The sequence below is a fragment of the Mauremys mutica genome, chromosome 3 (genome assembly GCF_020497125.1).
Source record: "Mauremys mutica isolate MM-2020 ecotype Southern chromosome 3, ASM2049712v1, whole genome shotgun sequence".
NCBI lineage: Eukaryota > Metazoa > Chordata > Testudines > Geoemydidae > Mauremys > Mauremys mutica.
The window spans coordinates 129874318-129901432 of NC_059074.1; the positions used below are offsets into that span (position 1 = coordinate 129874318).

The 27115-nt window shown below is 43.2% G+C and overlaps 1 protein-coding gene across 1 annotated transcript in view; it reads right to left on the bottom strand.

Moving 5' to 3' along the window:
* GALNT2 (polypeptide N-acetylgalactosaminyltransferase 2) overlaps positions 1–27115 on the bottom strand; it is a 144295-nt gene that overhangs the window by 60891 nt on the left and 56289 nt on the right. Inside the window, exons 2-3 of the mRNA XM_045011200.1 lie at positions 22811–22904; positions 12741–12894 (exon numbers count right to left, since the gene is read on the bottom strand). Coding sequence (XP_044867135.1) covers positions 12741–12894; positions 22811–22904 — 248 coding nt within the window. The remainder of the gene's footprint in view (positions 1–12740; positions 12895–22810; positions 22905–27115) is intronic.

Below are 27115 nucleotides of genomic sequence, written 5' to 3' on the forward strand. Positions count from 1 at the left end.
CCTAGCACACGATAGCATCACACACACACACACACACGTGCTTCCAGTGGTACACAAATATTCACAGAACAGTGTGATTACACGTCAAGGCTATGCCCGTTAAGCCTTGAAGGTCTACACTGCCGCTGGGAACGAGCCTTCCAGACAGGCAGACAGATTTGCATTAGAGGGGCTTGAGGTAGGACAATAAAAATAGCAGCATGGATGATGCTGCACCCGCAATGGCTCAGGCTGGCCACCTGAGCTCAAATCCAGAAATCTGGGTGGGTCCAAGTCAGGTAGTTACCCCAAGCCTTCACTGATGCAGCAACATCCATTGCTGTTTTTAGTGTGCACTAGCTCAAGCCCTGTTAGCACAAAGTCTGTCTTCCCAGGCTGGGAGGCTTGCTCCCAGCTGTAGACAGGCTTTAATTGAACTGTCGTCTATCTAGATTTGCAGAGCCAGGTTTGGCTTTGTGACTCAGAATCTATTGGCGTTTATGGTCTGTAGAGTGACAGTGAAGTTGGATACCGCATTAATGTCCATTGTGGGGTGAGAATACCATGCCTCTTTGTCCACTCCAGAAAAGTGGAGCCTTACTAAAATCTTATAACGCGTGTTTTCACCCCATCTAAACATCCATGCAGGATCCAGCCAAAGTGATACACCAAGGCTTGGATCACCAGGAAGTTGGAGCCTTCTCTATTAAGGTATTGACTTAATGGGGTAAGCCCAGAATGGGCACCTTGGTATTGTCTATAGCACCAGCGCAGTTCAAAAAGTCCAACTGTTCCTCAATAAAACTGGAACTTCCATTGGCAGTTGCACGGCACATCTGAAAGCCAGGCTACTAATTTACCATATATACTCATTCATAAGCTGAATTTTATTTTTATTTTTTTTTGGTAAAAAAGGGAAGCACCAGAGAAGGGGGTTGGCTTATGAACGGGCATAGAGGGGGAGGGATGGGACACAGCCCCTGCCCCTAACAGAGGGAGCAAGGAACATGCTACGGCCGCGCCGCCCCCTCTGGTCCGCTGGAGCAGGCTGCGGCCACGCTGCCCAGCTTGCCGGAGCAGCTCCAGCCAGGTCAGAGACATCCTCCCCTGGCCCTCCCCAGATAAGGTGGTATGGGATGGGATGGGGAGAGTGTGGGGGTCCCAGGCTAGGGGTGGGGTTGTGTGTATGTGGGGGGGTCACATGGATTACTCTCCTGACTCCAAGCTTCTCCCCCCCAAAAAATTTCCCCACCAGTTGCTGTCCCGGCCCGTCAGGGTAAGCAGCTGGCGCGCCAGGACACTTTGTTTACTTTGGTTTACCTCCGTGCCTGCGGACTGTCAAGGTAAACAAACCATCTCGACCTACCAGCAGCTTATCCTGATGGTCCGGGAGCCAAAGTTTTCTGACCCTTGAATTACAGAGTCGGCTTATGAACGGGTTATAAAATTTTTTCCATTTTTACTTATCCATCTTGGAGGGGTCGGCTTATAAGCGAACAAGCTTATGATCGAGTATATACGGTAAGTGCCTAATTTTTACACATGTGTTTGACAATGGGGGGGCGATAATGAGGTTCTCTTATTAAAATCCTATGTACATTTATATGCAAAATATCAGAGGGGTAGCCGTGTTAGTCTGGATCTGTAAAAGCAGCAAAGAGTCCTGTGGCACCTTATAGACTAACAGACGTATTGGAGCATGAGCTTTCATGGTATTCACCCACAGGACTCTTTGCTGCTTTTATATGCAAACTACACACAACTCTCTGGCTCTCAGCAGGTTGCCAGCAGGACCCGAGCATTACAAAAATTGCGTACCACTGACCTAAACACTGTGAATGGTCGTACCAGTACAGGCTCACAACACAGTCCCTTAAAGGTTCCATATGCTGAAAATTAAATCTGCTGTCATGCATTTTATTTTTTGGCCTAAAGCAACTCAAATGGATTAGATATTCTAACACTACAACTAGTATTACCAAAAAACAGCATTACCAAAAAACTGCTCCTCTTTAACTAGTATAAACGTATCTCACTTTAATGACCCTGAGTCTGTTCTATATGCCAGTGAATCATGAAGTTAACATTCAACAACATGTAGTAGGATTTGAAAATTAACATTTAACTTAATTTAGTTGTTGCACTTTTGCAAATGAGAAAATTTGAACCAGAATACATCTTATGAAATGTCAAAGTTATTTGATGCAGAGAAGCTTCTTGCCTTGAAAAAGGTAAGCGTGGGAATAAACTCACTCCTATTTTGAGGGAGAATCCAAGGCTCCAAATTTGAACTACTGCATAATGATCTGAAAGAATTTGCCTATTGTATATTTTAAATGTGACCTATTTCTATTTCTCATTCTATATTCAAAAAGTACTGTAATTTTGGGAATGATATTCTATTCTTCATGCATAAAGTGTTTGAATTCCTGCTTTAAGTGCAAAACTCAACTCAGCCTTAGCCATGGAACCACAAACAGTGTTTGCAAAATAGGATGATACTGCGGTTGTGTTCAAGATGAACATCTTGCCACTCCACTGTCAAGAATTTTGTAAAAGCCTTTTTTTTTTTGGATGGACTTCCCTAAAAAAAAATCTGAACAGCCGCCAATTTTCTAACATCTTTAATACTAGAGCTGTGCTGGATAATCAATTCTTTATAAACCTATTTGTGCACAGTCAAGTGCTATAAATTAAAAATGTCAAGTCACTTCAAAGACTACTAAAAAGGATGCCATCAGAAGTGTGGCAAGGCACAGAAATTTTTTTAAGCTTTTAAAACGTTAAATTTTAAGCTAAGGGCTGAAATTTAAAAGCTGTATCTGTCATGGCAGTTAGTGTGATGTTAGTGCTCAGCTCTGTTACCACAGTAACTTCGACTGTACAGAGGCATCCACCATGATATTAAAACAGTTACTGCCACTGTGAGGGGCCATCAAAGCTTACCACTGTACGAGCACACCCGATATCACGGGGATAGTTTAAAATAAATAAATACATAAATAAATAAATCAGATCCTCTCAGTGTTGCCTTCCATTTGTCCCAGGCCGCTTCTATCTAAACCAGAGGTGGGCAAACTACGGCCCGTGGGACCGTCCTGCCCGGGGAGGCTAGCCAGCCCCTGGCCCCTCCCTCGCTGTCCCTCCTCCCCCGCAGAGCCACGCCGCCGCATGGGCAGTGCTCTGGGTGGTGGAGTTGCGCGCTCCTGCCAGCGCGGCAGCCAGACATGCTGCTCTGCATGCTTTGCTTGGCATGGTAAGTGGGCCGGGGTATAAGGGGTGGGGAGGCCTGTGGGGGCAGGGCAGTCAGAGGACAGGGAGCAGAGGGCAGTTAAATGGGGTGGAGTTTCTGGGAAGGGCAGTCAGGGGACGGGGAATGGGAGGGTTGGATAGGCATGGGGTCCCAGGGGGCCTATCAGTGGGCGGGGGTGTGGATGGGGTCAGGTAGTCAGGGGACTGGGAGCAGGGGGCGTTGGATAGGGGGTGGGATCCCAGGGGCAGTTAGGGGACAAGGAGCAAGGGGGAGGGGTTGGATGAGTCAGGAGTTTTGAGGGGGCGGGAAGTGGGAGGGGCGGGGGGCCCTCGATCCAAAACGTTTGCCCACCCCTGGTCTAAACTCTCCCTCCACCTCCAATCTAATTTCACCTTTATGACTCAAGAAAATAACTTTTGGACACTTGTTTAATTCCTCTAAACACCCTGTCTATTTTTGTTCTAATGCAAGCTCCACGAGATAAGCACAACACAGAAGCAGCCATTTCCCAGGAGCATCTTCCTTGTTGGCTTCCTGTTCCCTGGACCCTTCTAACTCTCCCCAGAGTAGGGCCGTCCTTATAGGATGATTTAGTGAAAGTGATCAAACAGACCTATACATCCTACATACAGTCAACATATGGAGTTCAACATATGGAGGAAACCATTATGAGAAACTCTTTCAATCCACCTCAACAAAAACTAGGTGATCTGTAGATCTCAAAACATTCCACAAAGGAAGATATCAGCTCCATTTTGCAGATGGAGAAACTAAGTATAACTAAGTATATCACACTTCTACTCTAGCCAGGTCCAAAGGATACCAGCCATCACAATTCAACACAAAAGGAGGAACTTGCCAAAATACCCATTACCCAATAAGCTCATTGAAATTATAAAAAAATAGGGGCTGAGGTTTTATGCTTTCATTTTAAAGTGCAGTGTTGAAACAGATGTAAGATTAGATTTCTCACGCATTAAAGTATACCTCAAAAAGGCAAATAAAAGGCCATCTCTTTACAACTGCTCAATACACTGTAGGCAAGTTCCTCTGCTTTACTGAGCCTTAGTCTACACTACAAATTTATGTTGCTATAACCGCATTGCTCTGGCATGTGGAAATCTGCACCCCTCAGCAACGCAGCTATATCAACCTAACTCCTAGTGTAGATTGGAGGATGGGAGGGCTATGTGGATGGGAGGGCTTCTCCTGTTGACATAGCAACCGCTTCTCAGGGAGGTGGAGTACCTGCGCTGATGGGAGAAACTCTCCTGTCAGCATAGGTAGCATCTTCATTAAGCACTACAGTGGCACAGCTGCACCAATGCAGCTACATTGCTGAAAGGGTAGACAAGCCCTCGATACTTTCCTGGCAGCAAGGGAAACAAATACTGAATTCTTCTTGCTTTCCAGAACGATTAACATTAGATATACAAGACTTTCTTCTAATCAGCGTGCCTATCACAAGTGTGAGGAAATTCCAGGTTGCTATACAATTTGTAGTTACAAATTGTTAAAGAAAACAAAGGTGATGCCAATACCTTCCCCATCCCCCTCTCTGCTGCCTCTCCTAGCTACTCCCATCTTCAAAGCACTGCCATGTTTAACTAACCTAACTACTTCATTTCTGTATTTATCTAACCTACTTATGATTGACTCCATTAATTATAATACTTTTGGCAGTAAGTATATTTATTGAAGAGCTACAATTAAGCCAGGTGGATTGTTTCATTTTGTTTTCCTCAAGTTATTGAAGAGCCCCATATTGTGAATGACTAATGCTTTAATCTTGATTAAATAGCTTGCAACAACATTGCTTACACTGTAGTTAAAGCAAAAAAGTCTTCAGAAATCAGGAAAGTGGTCTGCAAGCTTTTATTCTGAAATGAAATAACTTTACCTTCATACTTTTTTCTTTAACACATAAAAGCTACAAAACAAAGGGTGCCCAAACAAATGTGTTTGATATAAATAAATACAGTGTTTTGAACACTTGATAAAAACAGTTTTTAAAGTCTAAAATTAAACACCACCCCTTTAAAAATCCATTTAATCCACAACCCTGGGGGAGGGGGAAAGTGCTCTCATTATTTCTTCCTTTAAAAGGCAGTAAGTTTGAGGGCCCCTTTTTCTTAAGGCTGTTTAACTATGGTACATAGAAAGTGTATTAGATCAATTGTTAACATGCAAACTTTCTTCTGTATTTCACTTTACTTTCAAGATGTTCCTGCCACAGTTTTTTTTTAAAGGCTTTATTGTATTATTGAAGAGATGTGCTTAGTTGTACTGAGAAGAAAGTAACTTACTTGTGCTTTTCATGATCTTTGACACCCCAAATGCAGACAGAGGCATCAGATTTTAGGCTTCACTCAAGAATTAAGAGTCCATTAGCTCCTGTACCAGCATGGCAGTCCTTCTCTTGGCCCTCCCTCTCAGCAGGTGTTTGTATGCTGCAGGGAACTGCTGATGTATTCCTGACGGCTCACTGGTGGGCGCAACAGTATGGGTTGAGAGGCCTCAGGCTCAATAGAACTCAGGGAGTAAACCTAACAGCATTAAAGAAGGGGAGAAGGCTTGGGCTGAAATTTGTTATAGGGGCAGAGAACGCAGAACGATTCTTACTAGGTGTCTGTAAAGCACCTAACACAACGGAACTATGATTTCAGTTGGGGTCTTGGATGCAAACAGTTATTTGTTTCTTTGTAAATAAAGCCAAACATCATGAAGGGGATGAGCTTTGGCCTTTTACAGTGTGTGGGCTGTGTTTTGGAGAAGTGTGGGAAAGCCTCCTGTTCACAGGCCACCTATGAATCCTTTAATTCCCTTCCTGTCTCCAGTATTTTTGGCAAAGCAAGCGAGTAGGGAAGGAGGAGGGAGCACTTTGGATGACAACCAAGAAGGTTGTGGGTTTATTTTCATCTGGCTTCTAGTCCATTCAGATGCAGATTTTAGTTAAGCAGTCTTGTGGGGGCTGGATAAGGAGTGCAGTGCCCACAGTTGGGTGCTCTTATGTGCAACTTGGAGAAGTGTGGTTGTTCAGAACATATCAACCTGTTCTGGTTAGCGAGCCATCTCAGACCCCTACTAGAATGCTTTCCCACTGAACTTACAAGCAAGTCAGGTAATGGAGAGTGCCTTTCTCCTTTTTAAACAAAGGCACCAAACTCTCAGATTTCCTTACAGCTACAGCAGAACATAGATAGCCAGGAAATGGAACTGCCTCTAAGTATACAAGTCTTTCCAACCCTAATGAGAACAATGAAAATATAAATACAGATTTAAATAAAAATCTTCAGTGAAGAAATGAAAATGTGATGAGAGAAGTTGGGAGTTTAATATCAGGTCTATCCTTTCTCAGGAGGACTGCTTCTGAGCAGTCTGCTAAATAGCACTGGGGTTGTGTATGAAGGTTACACAATTACCCTTCTGTTCTATGAGAATATAAAATGAATGGGTTAAGCTGAAACTTGCTGTGTGGACCATCAAATCTCTCATAATGAATTTGATCACCACAAGGTCCTGGGACACTTACTTTTCCATTTGGGGACTGTTAAGTGCTAAAAGTGGATCCATTAGCACAGGGGTTCTCAACATTTTTCTTTGTGAGTTCTCCCCCTTTTCCTCCCAACATGCTATAAAAATTCCAGGAGTGTGAGTGAATGTCAAGGCTTTAGCCCTGCAGGGCATGGGGGGTGGGGGTGGGAGGGGGCACGATTTGGTGCTTTAGATGCCAAATGGGTGGGAGGGGTTCAAGGCTCCTGCCCCATGGGGTGCTGCGGGGGACCTTGGGGCTTCCAGGTTTAGCCCCATGGTACGGCTTAGGGTTCACAGACCCCTGAAACAGCTTGTGGACCCCAGTTGAGAACCACTGTATCAGCACTCTGCCAATGTTCTCAATTGTACAGAAACAGCATGCGATACTGAGATGAAAGTGGCATGCCTAAATACCAAAATGGTAGTCTACAGTCAGCACTAGAGAAGATGGATTCCAAAAAACAAAGAGGGTGGGTGGGAACAAACTAACTGAGATGATAGTGAGAAGAGCCACTAGTACTAAGCCAAGACACTCTTTAAGCAACTCAAGAGCTCTTGACGGTGATAACAGAACACAAATGAATAGACCCAAGAGTAAGGCCTTGTCTACACTACAAAATTAAGTTGGCCTAAGTTAGGCTATGTCTACATAAGAGACTTTACAGAGGCACAGCTATGCCACTGCAGCTGCACTGCTGTACCATCTCCTCTGTAGCTGCTCTATGCCAACAGGAGAGAGCTCTCCCGTCAGCATAATTAAATCACCCTCAACGAGCGGCCGTAGGTATGTCGGCAGGAAAGCGTCTCCCACTGACAGAGTTATCCACACCAGCGCTTCTGTTGGTGTAACTTATGTCGCTCAGGGGGGAGAATGGGGTAGATTTTTCACACCCCTGAGCGACATAAACTGTAATCGACAAAAGTGCTAGCATAGACATAATGGAAGGTCGACATTCAGCCACCGCAGCTCTTGGCCACACTACACCCCTCTGACAGCTGGAGACCCCCCACACCCCAGGGCCCACAGCCCGAGCTATATGCCCCCCCCACCCAGGGGCTCACAGCTGTCAGCCCCATCACCAGGCCGCTCCAGCTGTGAGCTCTAGGGTGGGTGGGCTCCGGCTGTAAGCCCCACACAGGGCTGGCAGCCAACAGATGATTTAAGTACAGACACAGTGCATCCCTATCTACATCAACCTAAGCACCACCCTCTTGTGGAGGTGGCGTTATTAGGTTGGTGTAGTGGGCAACTTACATTGGCAGGAGCAACATTGTAGCGTAGACATGTACATAGTTAGGTTGACACAGGGGTGTGTGAAGGAATTTAAATTCACTGCTTTTGGAGGGGCATGTTTTGTGCCCCCACCATAGCCCTGGGGCCGGAGGAGTTCTGTGCCTCTGCCAATTACTGGGAGGGGGGGGGGGACACCATGTCCTGACTTGCCCCTCCTTGTGCATGCCCCTAGGCTGACATAAGGCAGCCTATGTCAATCCAACTCCACAGTGTAGACCAAGCCCAAGGGCTAGTCTACACTGGCAACTGGCTGCGGCAATGCTTTAAGGTGCCTTGTGTGGTCACGGCACAGCGCTGGGAGAGAGGTCTCCCAGCGGTTTAAAACAAAAAACCCAGCGCTTGTGCACTGTCTATACTGGCGTTTTACAACGCTGCAACTTGCTGTGCTCAGGGGAGTGTTTTTTCACACCCGAGCAAGAAAGTTGCAGCGCTGTTAGTTGCCAGGGTAGACAAGCCCTAAGTCACAAGACCAGCAACAGGTCAATAGTTGTAAAGCAACCACATGTCATCTATATTATAAACTAATGGACTCATGAGTTTGCATGGCAAAGTTCCAGACACTGCAAGAGAGCTACTTCTGTTCTTGTCAATTAGTCTGCCTTTCTAATAGTCTCCCAAAGGACTATTTTTTGTTGCCTTCTTTTTTTAATAGATGGAGCTCAATTCCATTACACTACCCCCAAAAGCTATATTTTTAGTGGAAAGCACAGATGTATTATAAACATCATTTTTTCAAAGACAACTCTAATTCAAGTATTGGGATAGGTGGCCACTATAACAGACTTTTTCTAATACAGTTGAACCAAACACAGATGATTTATGCCATGTGAACTCCAAAGGCATTCTGAAAATGGAACACAGTTTAATTAAGGCCACACAATATAACTATAGCTGTAGAAAGTAAAAGGATACATTTGATTTTTTTTGTAGTTACAGGAGTGCAAAGTAAGTTAATTCTCAAATTTGTATGTTCATTCTAATAATCTATGATCACAAACAGCAGAGGACACCCTCTGATCCAAACATTTCTTTTGGCACATTCTGAAAGAAACCACAGAACATTAAAATATTTATAAGACTACGCTCAGCCTGAAGTAAGGAAAAGTCAAAGTAATTCACAACTGTAACCATCCTTTCTTATCACCCGGCCCCCAACAAGAGGAGGAAAAAAAAAAAAAAGACTTGTTTTTCAGTTTTGGTTGGGCTCCTATAAGTTTAGCTTTTTCAATCCATCAGCCTAATGGATTTCATTATTCCATTTACTAAATGTGTTCGTGGGGAGCCCCAGACAGACATCAGTGTGGGTTCTCCAGCATTCTTTCCTGGCCATTTAACAGCACTGAGTGGGGAGAAGGACTCGATCAAAAAGGCTGAGTATCTGACTCATTTGTCATTCTAGATTCTGTGTTAAATGCTAACTCCTCCCTTTAAAGAAATCAATCCTTTTCTGCGCTTTCACTTTTTAGAATACTCTCTCTTGATGTCCAGGGGAGCATAAAGCCATAGGTGGTTGCTAAATTAGGGTCATAATGTGCCACTCATTGAGATGACAGGCCAGCTAATGCCCAGAATGTTGTAAATTACCAAGGACAGCTGGTAATGATAACTCACTAGTTACTCACTTAACCTCTTCCTGTGAGCTCAACTCCAGAAAGGGGGCGGAGGGACGGACTAGTGAAGACAAAACAATCTTTATGCTAAAGTTCTCTTTACTTCACAGAAACTAAACAGCTTTTCCATCATCATGTGCATGAATACCATTCACTACCAATAGCACGATTTTAGGCTGCTCAGCTTAATTTACAAATCCTAAGCTTATGTGATTTGATCACACAAATGCGTTCATCTGATAAATCAGTATCCCAGACAGCAACTCTTCATTTCACTACACCAAGATAGTATTTCCATAAAACTAAGTGTAAACACAAACACTGAAGTAAGTTAATGACAAGGGACTCTGGAAGCCACTTTCAATTTCAAGTGTAATTTACAGCCTTACACTTGGAGGTCTACGTACACTACTTAGATATACGTACAGTGGTGCTGGAACCCTTTTAATAATATATGAAAATATACCTCTCTCAGAGCTGGAAGGGACCTTGAAAGGTCATTGAGTCCAGCCCCCTGCCTTCACTAGCAGGATCAAGTACTGATTTTGCCCCAGATCCCTAAGTGGCCCCCTCAAGGATTGAACTCACAACCCTGGGTTTAGCAGGCCAATGCTCAAACCACTGAGCTATCCCTCCCCCTATAGTGGGAGTGCTGAAATCTAGCTCCCTTACTCCTTCTGTAACCCCCCCCCCAGTAGGGGCCAGGAGCAGTGCTGTGTCTCCAGGAGGGGGGACGGGACCCCAACAGGAGTTAGGGGAAAAGGCTGAGGGTGGGCACAGGGCCATGAGCAGACCCCAGGCACGGGCCCGCAGCCAGCACCCTGCATGCAGGGTCAGGAGTGGAGCCAGTGGCCAGGATCCCGGGAGCAGGGGGCTGGATGTGGGACCCTGGGCACAGGGCCAATGAGCGGGCCAGCGCCCCAAGAGCAGAGCCCCGGGTGCAGGGCCCTGGGTACAGGGCCGGCAGCCAGGAAGTTGGCAGGCAGCCAGGACCGGAGCCCAGGGTACAGGGCCTGCGGCTGAGACCCGAACCCTGGGCGCAGGGCTGGGAAGCAGAGTCCCAGGCTTGGGGCCATAGGCCGGGAGCAGGGCCCTGGCGCGGAGCCCTGGGCACGGGGCCAGCGGCCAGGGAACAGGGCCAGCAGACGGGACCCAAGCCCCGGGCTGGGGAGTGGAGGCCTGGGTGCAGGGCCAGTGGCTCCACGTAAAACCTGGGGGTGCTACAGCACTCCCCACACCTATACTTCTGTGATGTTTAGATGTTGCTTGTAATTATTAGAACTGGGAGCACTGGCTGTTGGGAGTCTGAAACGTCAGGAAACAGGAAGGGGGGGGAGGAGTTGAGGAGGCAGAGTGAGAGTTACAGAGGGTGCAGCAGCAGCTTGGTAAAAAGGTTTCCACTTTATTTTTAAAGAACTGTTGAAGTTTGTTAGTACCTTGCCTGGTTAATACAACAAGTTCCCACGCCGATGTATACATTTTAAAAATAAGGTTTATTTGTCTACAATACTATGTAACTAGCTAATCTTTAACAGCTGAAGAATCATATCCTTATTCAGTGACTTTGCAGTAAGACATAACACAGTATTGGGTTTTGCAGTATCATGAATAATGCAACCCTTGATCAGTCATCCAGTGGGTAACAAGTCAGAAGATTTAGCCTACTTGTCACCAGTGCTCAAGGTTCACACAAGGCTGAAGTGGGCAAGAGAGAAATGCTCAAAGTCTCGTAGACATTCCAAATGCATAACTCAAAAAAGCTAAAGCAGACACATACCTTCCCCCCCCACCCCAAAATCTACACTGCTATCCACTGTCAGTGTGGTCAGCAAAGAGTCCCCCTAAACTGATAACAAAAGTGGTTTTGTCCTACCTAAACTATTAGTTAAGCCATTTTCAGTATCAGTTCAGAAGGAACCTGACTACCACTATCAGCAATGGAGCACAGTTTCTTTGAATAGATGGAGGTTAGAGACACAAAGGACTGGTTTATATTTAAAGTTTAGGTCAACATAGCTACATCAGTCCAGGATATGAAAAAAATCCATACCCGACTGACATAGCTACACCAACCTAACCCCCAGGGTACATGCAGCTACATAGATAGAAAATTGCTTCCGTCAACCTAGCTACCATCGTTTTAGTAGGTAATGTTTCTACAGTGACAGAAAAACCCCTTCCATTGCTGTTGGTGAGTCTACACACCATGGGGCTATGCCAGTATTGTCCCCGTAGCATATGCATAACCACAGACTTCAGAGTTAACACCCCACTGATATAAACTGAGGTAGTTCACATCTCTTAGGGCAAACAAGTGTGCCCTCTTTCTTACACTAACTCATGTGCAGGCAGGCAGCATTCAGGAAGGCTGGCCAGAGGATGTGGACTCACAGCATGTCATGGAGCCCTGTTGTATTCCTGATACCCAGTTGTCCCACTGCTTTGTGAATCCACTGAACATTCACACCGTGTATTTTGGGGCATAAGCAGTGTGGAAGCTACCACAGCCTGAGGATGGAGTACTGCTCAAAGAGCAGGAGTGGGTATACACACATGTGTATTCTATCAACCCCCAGACCTGAAGGAATTTCATGATGCACAGCCCAGCTACCCAGGATGAGATTTGACCTTCAAGCAGTTCATTACTCATCCTGAATCTCCAAAGGCAACCTGCAACAGAAGTGCTACAGTTTTTGGCATTTTACTTATTCTGCCTGGGATCCAGTAATAGCAAAGCACTAGACACGCAGACACTACAAAATGGCCACCTGGTCTTTGTCAACACTAGCAAAAACAAGACATGTAATTCACCACCAGTTGAACTGGTGAATTCAACTGGTGATAAGAAAAGTAGAAGCTGTACAGTAGACAAAGTTTAGGCAAGCTTAAGCATGTTTTATCATGTTTAAAGCTCAAGGTCGTACCATCAGCCCAGCTACTTAGGCCAGGAAATTCTCATTGGTGGCAGTTTAGACACAACTGTGCAGGGTACTGAAGAACCATATGCAACACAAGGGCTGTAAATGAAGAATAACTGATTAACTCAACAACTGCTGAGTTTGGCACTTACTGATCATGCCTGGTATCAGGTATGTTTCTGTCCATTTGCAGTTTGTCACTTTCTACTTGATTGAACTTATTACGAGCATATGGGTCCTGCCCAGATCGGACCATAGTAACACCAACGTAACTGTCTTGATCAAAATCTTGCCATCGAACTTTTCCTAAAAAGGAAGAAACCCAAAGTTAAATATTTGCATCACAGATCTGAAGCATTAAGCTCTAGTTTTCAAATGTCTGAAATCAAGTTTTCACTTTTATGGGATCACAGTGCTTTAATATAAATGAAGCCTTAAACAAAGTTATTTGCATAAAGTTATTTGCTCTGAGTCACACAACTAACTAGTGCAAACTTTCAGTAGGAACTGAATTAATAGTATCCTGACTCCTAGTCCTGCTGCTACTGTAATCATTAGACCACGCTGCTTTCCTCAGTTACAGGTTTTAACCTCAGGAACCATATGTTCCACTTTCAAAGGACATTTCCACATCAGGGAGCTGATGATTCAAGCACAGATTTACACCCCAAGAAAGACATTTAAATTTTTCCAGTTTAGATTTCAATTAACTTCACTAAACCAAACCACTGTGGTTTAATTTAGCCAGTCTCATCTTTAAAAGTAATGATTTGTATCTCCATGCTCTAAAGGTCTGTTCTTCATAAATATGGTTACAAGTAAACTTTATAAGTTATTTTGTAAGACATATATACGCTACCAATAGTTAGGACACTTGACCACTTTCTGATATGAAATACATGAACTAGTTGGAACACTTTGTAGCTTTTAGATTCTGTCATGAGCCGGTTAACTCTTTACTAAAAAGAGCACATAGCTATGCGATCCCTGGTAATAGTTGGCATGCTTATGGGGATGTATGCTTTATCCAAAGCCTGCTTCTTCTAACATTATACTGCGGAATTAAGGTAAAACAATGTTCTCTTCTGAGAGGATGGACACTTTCATAAAATTACTGATCTTGTGATATACACCAGAAGCTTGAAGGCTTGGATCTAGAAAAAATGAAACTCTGTTCTTAACTCTTAATTTTAAATAAATTATTCCTTCTTATATGGCTATTGACAGCCAACCTATTGCAACTGTACAGGATTTATGCTTTATGACTCAAAACCACTTGAGCACAAATAGCGTTACCCCTAACAACTAAATGCAATTTTAATGCATAAGTGTTCAAGGCACCATACTGAAGTTGCTTGTAGCACCAAACACACTACTGACAGTAAACAAATGATGACACAAAACACTCTCTGGGGGGTCAGTATGTTTGACAACGAACGTGTTCACAAGGAGAAGTTATGCTTCACTCAGAGTTTTTCAAAAGCAACATGGGGAACTGATATTTCAGAGGTATTTTTGGGCAAGTTCAGTAAGTGGCAGATTAGGGCGGGGAGGTGGGGGAGAGAGAGAGAGAGAGAGCGCGCACGATTCTCTTGGAGCACCCCATGGATGCTAACAAAAACGTTTTTAGGCAAGTAAAGCGTATATCTTAGGATACTTTACACATAACCTGCTGCTCTGCTTCACGGATGTACTATTATAAGAGGCATTCATTAGGGCAGCCAGAGATTGGTCAGACATTTCAAATACACTTTTACTGTTGCCAATTTGCAGTGTGCGCTAGGTGAGTTAGGGATGTCTGTTACACAACTGATAGAAGATATAGCCAGCTAGAATTCCATTTGGAATTTCTGCTGGAAAATAAGACTGATACCAAAATATTGTGTGACACAAAAAATCCATCGAGAATGGAAACTGTTTACTGAAAAGAAAATCATTTAATAGATTTGAGATTCTCTAGGGTTTGAGCCATCTGAGGAGTTGATGAAGTTAGCTCTGACCAAGCTTGTGGTGGTGTTTGGAGTTCAAATACTGACAGCTTACCTGAACAGCAAGTACTAGTGAAAAGCAGAGGAGCTATGGAAGTAAATATTTTAAGAGTCTAGTCACAGAGCAAGAACATAGATGCCTATATTTTGGATTACAGGTTTAAGAGCTATTCAATTAGTTCAGATTGAACACCTCCTACAAATGAATTTACCTCCCAAAAGAGGCTGAAGAAAACATGCAGAAAAGCCAGAACCAGAGAGACCAAAATGTAACAGACTGAAAAACATTTATTTAGCAACCTGTGAAGAGAGCCAGAGGGAAGACTACAGCACTATGGGGAGAAAGACAGATTTTCAGCTTCCAATTAGTGAAAATGCAGCAGAGGGAACACTTTGTAGCTGTCAAAGCCCAACCTTAAGAGTGGTGAAAAGAAACTTCTATGAGTCTTCCACAATTTCTCTCAGGACATTTTTAGGGTTTGAAGGCAGTTCTACACTTGAGAATTCTGACATTACAAACACTTGCAACATCTTCACACAACAGTTTGCAATAATGCACAATTGCTCCTACTTGAAACAAGGCTTATCACTTCTCCTGCACCAAGTCACTCAGCACTTTTGCAAAGACAGCATATGCCACTAGTGCTAATGCTCCAGCTACACCATGGTAACTGGTCTTCCTAGCAGTGTTCCACAATATCCCTGCAAGCTCTCCAGCAACCAATATGTGCAATATCACTGTGAGAGATATGGCAAACAGGTATTTAACATTAGGAATGTTATCTGTATATTTGAGCGAGCCCTTGAAAGCATGAAAAACCTCAGCGAGACTATTATATTGAGAGGCCAGGTGATATGGGCACATGTGATACAAAGGTCTGAACATTCTATTTTTGTGTTCCTGGATCCCCGGGTGATTTCCCTGTGGAATCACTATGGACGATCAACGCAAAATCCCAAGGCTGGTTATGCAGATACCCAGCATTTGAAGTCTGACCACCTGGGGAAAGCGGTAGTTTTACATGTTTCAGGAGGCTTGAAAACAAAAACAGGGGGTTTGGATATAAAGGCAGAGTTTGAACTGACAGAGCGGGCTTCTTGGGCTACAAACGGCCATGACCTGACAACCAAGAGAGGCAAAGCCTGACTGAAAGACTTTTGAATTTATCAGGGATTCCAATTCCCATAAGAACTGATGGCGAGGATGGGGGCTTCTGGTGAACTTAACAAGCATTTAATCCTTTTATTGTTTTACATGTTTTCTCCAAGGCTTTTTATCCTAAAATCAGTGTGCTCTGCTCTGAAAGAGATATTTGACTACTTGGAACTACTGGCATACACTAGTCAAAGTCCTGGAAGAGAAAGCAACACAGGTGCTGGACTCAGACTTGTGGAGATAAACAAGGGGGCTGCAAGTCTAAACCCCCTGGGTTAAGAGGGAGAGGGATGTGTGTCCCTGCCCAGAGAATGGTGATGGCTAGAGGCCTGAGAGGGGATTCCTTGAGCAGACCACAGAGGAGGTCAAAGGTTTAGTTAGCCCAAAACTGTGACAATCACCTATACGCCTGATGATTCATACTGAACTACAGTAACTTCTATTATTTGATGCATATTTGTTTTCCATTTAATAAAGTGCAAAGCATTCAATCCTAAGGCTTTTCTGGTTTCAAAAATAAAAGGCTATTTTAATGTAATGCTGACATTTAATTTTACAAAATACATAGTACTGTATACATTAAAAATGTTAACGCATATGATTTACTTTTTAAATGGTTATAGCACCTCTTCAATAGTGAAATGGTATTCCCACCAAGCCCTGCTTCAGGGACTTGCACTGACAACTGTGGAATGCGTACCCACAATGCTCTGGTATGGCAGCAGTTGGAGGGAGCAATGCAAGTGTTCCCATTCGACAGGTTTACATTAGCTAGAATTGCTCATGTGGTTACAAGTTACAACAGTCCAAGTGAACTACTGTAAATTACAACTGCGCAGAGGGAAATTGAAATGCTGCGCAGCAAAAATGAGGCTAGTCTTTGAAGCTGCAAAGAGGGTAGCGTGTGACAATTTACTAATCATTAAGTTTTAAGATAAAAGCCTCTATTACTCAGCCTTTTCCAGCAACTGACCATGTATTTTTATATGTTATCTGCTTCGTTTCCCAGTATACAAGTATGACTACAGAAATCATTTTTCAGAGCTACTGGTGAGCATTTATTGGTGGCTTGGAGAGCTGGGTCTGTTTCCAACTATCAAACTGCATTAAAAGACGTTATACTTAACTTATATTTTACCTTATGCAATATTGATAGAACATGCTTCCTAAACTTTGTATTGTATGTGCTATGTAGTGTAGTTTTGATTTTAACTCTGTTAAACTAAAAATAAAATTTTCCCCAAAAATTGTGGTTCTGATTCATATATATATGATATCAGATTAAGTTTCAGGACTGGCAGTTAATATCCAACAAGACTGGGGAAAAAAAATAGAACCATATTCCTAATCACTGACAATGTCCCAGAGAGCAGTAGAGACTTGCACTGCTTCAGGCATTTGTGATGCAGTCAGCTGTAGCCAAGGAAACGCAAAAGCCTGAATTTGGGTTGACAGGTAAGTAAAAGAATTTTCAAATATTTTGTTTCACGTTTTATTTGTAAGCGCTAGTGATACAGTAGCTTTAGAATTTATTAAAGCATTTTCATTAATTTTAAAAAGCAGATGACGCCTAAAAAAGTTTGGAAAGAATTCTACATAGAAACAGTCGTCTCGATGTTGTCTTCCCTCCCTTTAAGTTAGAGTTATCTACTTTAAAAGGATCGTCACTTCTAAGGAGATTCTTACTCCTGCTTCCTATTTGCTAACTCTATGATTTAGTTGGGTTTGGTTCTGCTTTGACCTTCTGAGGTCCCTTCCAACCCTGAGATTGTATGATTCTATGAACTCAAGACTTCGAGCCAGATCCTGGGTGGCAGCAGCAAAAAAAAAAAAAGGTACAGAGTTGCTGTAATAAGGCAACTGGAGACTGGAGAATTTCCAAGTGGTATAAGGTTGGCATAGCTGACTCTAAAGCACTTGCTCTAGGTTTGGGCAGGGACAGTAAGGGGAAGCTGAACATATTGTACTTTGGCCATCCCTGGCCTACAGAATGAAACTGGGGGAAAAAGAACAGAGGAGATCTGGGAGAAAAAGGGAGAAGGAAATGGGCCACAGAATAAATTAGCTTAACTGAACTGGTAGAGAAGATATGACCGAGCAGATGAATTTGGATGTGAAAGAAGGGAACAGGTGAAACTCCAGCGGTAGGCATCGTTGTGTGGGATGGGGAGCAAGACCCCAGCAGGAACAGCATATGGGGGATATGTAAAGGAAAGAGGGGGTTGGGAGTGGGAAAGAATAGCATGTCAGCTACTCAGGAAATCCCCAACCCAAGCAGCAGCCACAGGTGACATGGGGATCAGGAGCTCACTTTTTGGAACTAGTTTTACTACTAAACATAGGTCAATACCAGTGGGATATATTGTATAGTTCTCTTAATGTGGATGTCAATAGCTGCTAGACTGTGGCCGTTATCAAAGAGATGGAAGGGAAGAGAACTGGAATGTCATGTCAGTTGTGCAGTAACATTTAAATCCTCTCCAAGAAGGACCATTTAAAATATTTTTAATGTTACTCTAGTCTAAAATGGAGTAACCTGTACTGGGAAGAGAGACAGAAAAATTTTAAAAAGAAGTTACTAAAATAGGGAAGGTTCCTTGATTAGTTTTAATCTCTCAGTCTCAATATTATTTTTATGAAGTCCTTTATAAAAATTGTACTGTCAGGTTCAAATGTGTAGTTAATTGCACCGTTACTCAAAAAGGGAAATGCAATGCTTTAATTAAAATGTATAATCACAAATTGTTAATTTAATACAATTAAAGATTGATACTAATACATGCGAGCTAGAAATAAATCTTTTCTTTAGAAATCTGTCAAGACAAGTGGTCAGAGTTTTGCTTTACCCCTGCTAAAAGCTGACACCACCACTTCAGAGTATGGGAATTTAGCTCCCTGCAGTGTTGAAGATGTGATGTATCAAATGCTTTAGGACAGCGTCTCTCAAATGCAGTCACCACGGCTTCATGCGGCAACCAGGGACTTTTCTTGCAGCCACAGCCTCCTGGGCGATGGTGGGGGGGAGGGAGAGTGGGGAGGGGAGGGCAAAGCAGTAGCCCCTCCCCCAGAGCCACCAGCAGGGGCTGGTCCCTGCAGCAGCAGGCTCCAACCCCCAGCTGCAGGGCAGCAGGCTCTAGCTTTGGGTCTGGACTCACCCCCCACACATCACCCCTGGCCCCCGCTGCCTCTTCTAGTCCCCATCCGTGCAGCAGGACCCTATGCTTCTGCCCTGACCCCACATCGCCCTTGACCCCTGCTGCCTCCCATCTATCCCCCATCACCCCATGGCCCCCTACTCACCTCCTCATCCAAGGCTTAATTTGTTCCCCCGCTTGCTGGGGCTGAGTAGGTCTGCTTGAAAAGTGACATTAACAAATATACAAATATCACTTTTCACAGCAGAAGACTTACTTGCTAGCAAGTCTAAAAAAAATGCAACCAAAAAAGCAAAACATGCAAAGCACCTTATTTGTGTTTCTATTCTATTTAGGCCAGTGAAGAAGAGAGACAATTGTACATTAATTTTTAATTACCGAGTCTGCAAAAAAACCTACATAAATAAATTACAATGATTTGGACATGTATATGTGCATATTTAATTTGTCCTAAAAGTTAAGTATTTTAGGAAAAATTGTCAGCAGCCACCAGCAAGAGTTGGTGGCTGCACTTTAAGGCCACCTAAAAATTTGTTGGGAGAACCCCTGAACACAGCACCGTGAATAGAGTTTTTGATGGTAAAAATGTCAAATTTACCTTTAAAACATTAATGGCTTTGTATAAAGACTGACTCCCAAGTTCTACTTTTTAAAATATTTGTGCACTGAGCTCTCAGTAAACAATTCCTTGCTTTTTCTGGAGCTCTAGAAATACAATGTTGCAGAAGGCTGAAACAAGCAGCAGCTCTCCTAAACCTCAACTGAAAAGCAGGAAGGGAATAGTGAGCCAAACAGAGAAAAGGGAAAAAAAGCCAAATAGGTGAAGCCTAACCACTTGCATTAAAAAAATTGCACAAAACTTGCAGAAGTCTGGATTAGAGATCCCATAATGTGTATTCACAACATTATGTGCAACCCATCGTTCAAAACGCTCATACCAGCACAGCATTTTAAGAGTATAATCCTGTGACAATACATTCGTTAAGCGTTGTGTATTCTGCAAAAGTATGTGGAGAGACTGGTCAACGGACCTCCTTTCTGAATGTTCTGGCATCTGGTCTCATTCCTGGCTCCATATCCTCCAGCTCCTGTCCTCTCCCTTACTACATTTAAGACAAACCTCTAAATCCTCCCTTTCCATGTTTTCCCCATACCCATCCCAACACCTGTGTCTGCTCCCTATGACCAATGGGAAGATCTCCCCTACTCAGGAGGAAAGCCAAAAGCATTTGATATATGCCTGGAACCCCAAAACCAGTGGTGCCCAAACTTTTCTCAGGGGCCAAGAGTGGGGCCACGGGCTAGGGCCGGAGCAAAGCTGGGGGCGGGACAGGGCAGGGCTGGGTGACGCTCCCTCCCTGCCGCACCTCCTGGGGGTATGCCTCATACTTTGGGGACTGTTGCCCTAAACCATGGCTAAGTAGCCCAATCCCTACAAATGAAGAGCTGCAGCTAAAAGTCACAAGAAAAGCTAAATTATAGTAAAAGTGAGAGGTATTAAACATATTTGCAAAGAGGCCTGTTAAGGAGAAAACTGTATAGAAAAAGGACTGCTAGAAACCAAACTAGCTGAATTACCACCAAGTCTTTACGCACATGAATAATCTGGAAAATTGTTAAAAAAAATTCTAATATATGGTGTGTAATACTTTATATTTTTTTTTGCTAGAAAGCAAATGTTCATAATTATATTTCCTTAAGTGACTAAAACAAGCTGGGTCAAAGACTGCAGAGTGGAAAACCATTAATTTAAAAATAGTTTATGCTGCACCAGATATTAAAAATTACAAAACAAAAACATGCTTAAATTAGAGCAAATCTTGCTTAAAGTACAGAGGAAAATTCGCCTAGGTTGTTAATTTTCTTCAAGATCATCTATACTAGTCCAGATGCTTGGGTTATAATTTCTCCCGACCAAGCATCTGGATTTGTATAGATCAATGAGAGAACACATACCGTGGAACCATCTGGTAGAAAGTAATTTCCTTTGCAAGACACATTTGTCCTTCAAGCAGAGTGCTAGGCATCAGAAACAATTCTAATAAGTTATTAGCTTTTTTACACTCCTTGGTGCTTTAATTCTAGCTATGCATATTTATCACTGCTGCAAAACAGCAGTTTTATAGCAACAGGAGTACTAGGAAGAGGAACAAACCTATACTGAGAAATAAATAAATGGGCACATCACACGGTCACTTGGGGCTTTCCTAGCTCACATCTCAGGAAACATCCCTGTTCCTCTTAAACAAAGACACTGGACTCCTTGCTCCATTCATATGTTCTATGCTAGAGAATGTCAGATGAGTGGGAAAAGATGTCACTTTGCTTTGGAGCACAAAGCTCATAGCCAACACATTAGCCTAGACAGACTGTTACACAAGAGAAACACAATATCTATCACAAAAGCCTGTGGTTTTTTCCCCAATTTGAAGCTAAAATGACCTGCTCCTTTTTGAAGCTGGGCTCATGTGTTAAGTATCACATTCCAATAGGGAGTGCATACCACCTGCTAGTCCCACCAGTGGAGAACTGGAGCACTCAGGGCCGGTGCAACCATTTAGGCAACCGCTAGGATTTGGGGGACAGCATTTTCTTCGGCAGCGACTACGGCAGCCGGATCTTCGGCCGCCACTGGCATTTAGGCGGAGGGAGCTGGGGCAGGGGAGCGCGGGGAGGGTCGCCTGCAGCAAGTAAGGGGAAGGGGGGGCAGCATGCAGGGGAACTCCCCACCCCAGCTCACCCCTGCCCCGCCTCCTCCTCCCCGAGCACACCGTGGCTGCTTTACTTTTCCCGCCTCCCAGGCTTGTGGCACCTAAGCTGATTGGCGCCACAAGCCTGGGAGGCGGGAGAAGTGAAGCAGCGACGGCGTGCTCGGGGAGGAGGCTGGGCAGGGGTGAGCTGCTTCACTTCTTCTGCCTCCCAGGCTTGCGGCACCAATCAGCTTAGGCACTGCAAGCCTGGGAGGCGGGAGAAGTGAAGCAGTGACGGCGTGCTCGGGATGGAGGCAGAGCAGGGGTGAGCTGGGGCCGGGGTGCCTCAGGGCGGAGGGAGGGAGGGAGCGAGCTGCCGCGGGGGGGAGGGGCACCTCAAGGCAGGGGCTCGGGGACGGGGGAGAGCGCAAGGTGGAAGTTTCGCCTAGGATCACCTCTTGTACAACAGCCTTCTTCCAACAACTGAATCTGTACCCAGGGAATAGCTTACAGCAGGGATCTTAAACTCAAATCACCACGAGAGCCACATAAGGACTAGGACATTGGCCCGAGGGCCACATCACTGACACCTTTTCATATAAAGGTACAAAAGCCCGCCCTTCTGCCCCCTCATCCACTCCACCCCTTCTATGAGGCCCCACCTTGCCTCGCCTCTTCCCACCCCTTCCTCACCCCCAAATCCCCACCCGTGCCCCATCTCTTCTCCGCCTCCTCCCCCGAGCACACGACTCCCCACTCCTTTCACACACACACACCCCCGAAAACGCTAAGCACCACCAAACAGCTGTTTGGCAGTGGGAAGTGCCTGAAGGTAGGCAGAGGAGCGGGGACATGGCGCACTGGGGGGGTGAGGGGAGCATGGTGGCCACCAGAAATAACTCCGAGAGGGTGCAGGAAGCTTGGTGGGCTGCAGCAAATAACTGCACAGGCCACATGCAGCCCATGTGTTTGAGACCCCTGCCTTATAGCATGAGCAGGCACAGATCAAATGTAGGTAGAATGTTTTAGGACCACGTCTCAGCAAAATAGGTATTTTTACTCACAAGGTGGGCTAGAGTTCTGAAAGTTGAAGTTTTCAGAATTAAAGCAAAACCACATTTTGCATAATAATTCTCTCCCTTCCTGGGTAAAAGCCTCTATCAGAAAAATTCACAGCCCCAGCTTTTCATAGTTTTGGACTTTTTACTTTGGCAACAACCATTATTGCAATACCTGGAGGTAGGGTCTCCACGCTTTGTGCTTTGTCTTCCCTATTGTTACTGCGAGTGTCTTTCTTTTTTAGTGCATCAATGTCATTTGGGTCCTCCTGGGGAAGGAAAACAAACAAACAAAAAAAAACAAACTTAAAACCATTTCTTAAATTGGTATGACTAATTGATATTAATTTTCTGTATTTTCAAAAGGGATGACGAGTCACTTTTACTCTTTGGCCCTAACATGGCCTTTAGACCCTTTTAAAGGCATAAAAACCTCAAGAGATCTGTTTTAGGCACCAAGGGAAAGAATGGCAAGTTCCCCAATTTTTCAAAAAATAGAAAAACAAAACAGCGTTCTAGACACTGAATCAAACATTTAACATATGTGGCAACTACTTACTCGAAGAAACGTCTTGCTCTCAGATAGAAAATGTGAACCTAAATGTAATCCGTGATACTGAAGTTTGTTTCTACAAAGAATCGTGATGGCAAAGTGTGACGAAAACAACAGCTAAATAAATAGTCTATGTCCAGCAGTTTGCACATTCAGAGCACTTCTAATGAATATTTATAATAAAAGCTAAATACTACATAGCCAAGTTATTAATAATTTTCAGCATACTCTGGGAAGTGGCTTTCTGATAAAAAAAACTTTTGAAAGGGCCACAGCAAGTTGCCATTTACGGGCCCCCATTTTGGCAGAACCCATGTTAATAGTAGATTTTCAAATAAAATTTCCACTGGATTTCTGACTATATTAAAAATAGTAACATTTAATGAAAAACTAACTATCAGTCTTTTTGAATTCCAGTAAAGGTATTGATAAATACAGGATGAAAGTTCACTAACAGCCCCATTTTTCTTCCTGCTTAATCCCACAGAGAAGTCATAATCATGTGTTCATGGTACCATAAAAACAACTGGTGTCAATTCAGCATTAGGATATATCGCAGAATCAAGTTGAAAGAGAAAGTGGGATAACAGGAAGCATTTATTTTATAGACTATATTTGGGAATTAGGTATATAACTACAGTGAGATTTTACTATGACATGTCTCTGGAAAAGCCTTTATTCTACACATCTGCACTCTATTTATTCAGTCAGCTGCTCCTATTAGCCCTGCAGAGTCAACACAATTAAGGAAGATTCTATTCCTTCTCCTGTATTACAGTTATTTGCTAAGTTTCAATTACAGAGTCAGTTTCCCTTGTGAAAGCCCACTAAGGGCAGGATTTCCCTGCAGAATCTTTAATATTGATGGTGGCATGTGAGAAGGAATGAACCAAGCTTGACACTCAGAGTCAAAGCTAAGCAAGCAAGGGCAGTTGTTAACAGAGTACATTTGATCTGAACGAAGTTGGAAGGCAAACATTGACATTAGCTATAAAACAGTAAAAATTTGTAAGGGAACTCAAGGGCAGGTGTAGCTGGTGAAACTACTTTTCACTCAGTACCATCTAGATTTCAATTGTGTGTCCCTCTAAAGGAGAAATATCCTGTACTTTCATGAAAATTCAGAGTACACATCTGTCAAAGCATTTCTAAAGCTCCCATCCACTGTAGATTACCAATGCCAAATTCAAAATTAAGTACTTTATGTACAAAGTTTACATGCATTGCTGCTTAAGCATAAGTGTATTTTTAGAGGGCTTTTTGTTGTTTTTTAAACAGCCACTACCCGTGCAAATACTGAAACAAGCTGCAAGTCCGAACTGAGATTTTATAGATTCAGAACAGACTGGAGTAAACAATGCTTATCAGAAATTTGTTTATTCAGAATTCCTTGGCTATTTCCAAGATTCACATACTTTGTGGTAAGCTATATTCTGCAGCAAGAGGCTTGTTTTTTACAGCACTATGGTGCACAAGACTGGAAAATTTGGCCCAGCGTCATTCAAGTTCAATGTGCCACAAAAATTTGTACTGACAACGTACAATTGCATCAAAGAAGCTGTAACGGAAAAGCTGGGTAGGAGATATTTGTAGGTTTCAGCATCCAAAAAGGCATGGCAGACAGTTGGAGGCTGTGAGATAAACGCATTGGCTCCACATATCTGATAAAGATCAGCATTGACATAATGAAGTTGATATTTAAATGGTCATCTTTAGGTTTTAGAATTTAAATCTCAGATGATTTTACAGTTACACACTTTTCAACTTGCTTGCTGGCTCAAGCAAACCTCACACCTTTGTTCAGATTGGGTAGGTTTTCTTTACAGCTACGAGAGCTAGGAAGTTTTAGATTCTAGAGTACAACTCTGCAGAACATTCCATATGGCATCAAAAAATACACGGGGCCTTACTTTCACATAAGTAGCTTTATTATATATCAAATTCTTAAAGCTTAAAGAGGTAATTAGTTATAACAGAAAAATCCATTAATCTGCCTTGTTCAAGGGACACCCAAAGAGACTCAATCTCAGATACAGACCTGGCACTGTGAGCCTGAACAGAGAACATTTACCCTGACATCTTGAATCTCAAAATGGTTTACAAAAGTATATACAGGAATTACTTCACCTAACTTCATGGGTAGAATGTGGCAGGTGTGAAAACACTGCATGAGAGATAAGCACAGGAAATGAATACTTAATCCAACTGAAATTATAAGAGAATTATGGATGGGCAGAATATTAGTTATCCAAAACACATGACTGGTCTGTGCAGTTCAGGAATATTTATTCCCGGAAATCAGATATGTAGTTCTGAAACAATGATTCATTATTGTTGGTAAGTAAAACATCAGAAAGCCCTAGCCTCAGAGTCACTATCCTGGGCTTCCCTCTGCACTCATGGGAGGTTTCCCTTTAAGGCTAGCTTCCTCTGCTCCTGGCTTCTCACTCATGTTTGGAAGCTCCTTCCCCATCAACTTCCTTCTTTCAGCTGTCCTGAAATTAACAGATAGGCAGAGCTAAATTCTGTTTGTGAAGTATGCAATCTGATAACAGTGTATCCACCTTCCTTGAACTGTTGATGTCTTTAAAAGAAAGAAAATAAATGTTCCCCTTTTTTAAATGTGTTCCTTAGCAAACATAACTTTACCAAGTTTTGCCTAGAAATCAGCTTTAAAATTAACTCTTTTTGTGATTCTGATTTAGGTTAAACTGGCAATCAATTTGCTTTCCCTGGCAAGAGAAACTCCTTGGTATCAAGCCCCTCTCCAAAAGAAAAGCCAGATTACCTGGACTTGATTACTAATGCACCATAATATCACTACAATTGCCAACAACTCTAAAATTTGTAAAACTATCACAAGAGCAACGACTAGGAGAGCCAGTTCCAAAGGTGAAGATGTTTTTACAAAATATAAGTGTAGGTACCAAGTCCCACATGTTGAATCCTAGAGCAAAATGTTAAAGAGAGCTATAGCAATTTAGATTAACTGACAAGGACAATAAAATGCACAAGCCTAACAAACAATAACCATTCTTCCCCTTCCCCATACATATTAATGTCAGACTCTTTCAGTGGAATAGCATTCAGTGGTAAGTGCAAGATACTGCAGGTTAGCTTCGGATGTTTGCATCCGAAGAAGTGGGTATTCACCCACGAAAGCTCATGCTGCAAAAACATCTGTTAGTCTATAAGGTGCCACAGGATTCTTTGCTGCTTCTACAGAACCAGACTAACACGGCTACCCCTCTGATACTTGACAGGTTAGCTATGCTTACCATAGGAGAATATCTTAGACTACTATTCATATTCATACTCATTGCTAAGGTAAAGAGCTGTATTGATTTAATGGTGCAGAAAATAGCAGGCTGGGTGTGCAAATCATTCATGCCTTCCTTCTGGCATTTGGTGACATTTAAGGAAACTAAAGTGAAAGGCCAGTTCTTATTTACAAGCTCACATCAGACATGTTGGTCAGTCAATGCATGCAGGATTTTTAAGTGCAGGTTAGCAACTGGCTCAGTGGATGTCAATAATAAAAGAAGTAGGGAGACCTGGTCTCAGTGAGGTAGATGATCTTGATTTTCAATGGCCATTTCCTGCCCAGCTGATTGGTGGGGAGAAGGAACACCTATTGGTCTGTACTATTAGCAGGCCACAGAAATAAGCTATCTCCCAAAACATCTGGAACACAGTTTACACACAAATGAAAATTCATGATTCTATTACTTCTCCACCCCTGAAAAGAAAAACTGGGAGACGAACTAGGACATATTTCCTGCAATAAGTCATTTGTCTTTTACAAACAATGGTCAAAGCAGTCATTTAATTCTCAAATTATTTTACTATTTCTATACAAACAGATATGTATAGTCATATATTTCTATGGCAAGTGCAGGCTCAGCAAGAGAAGCTATTTATATTGAG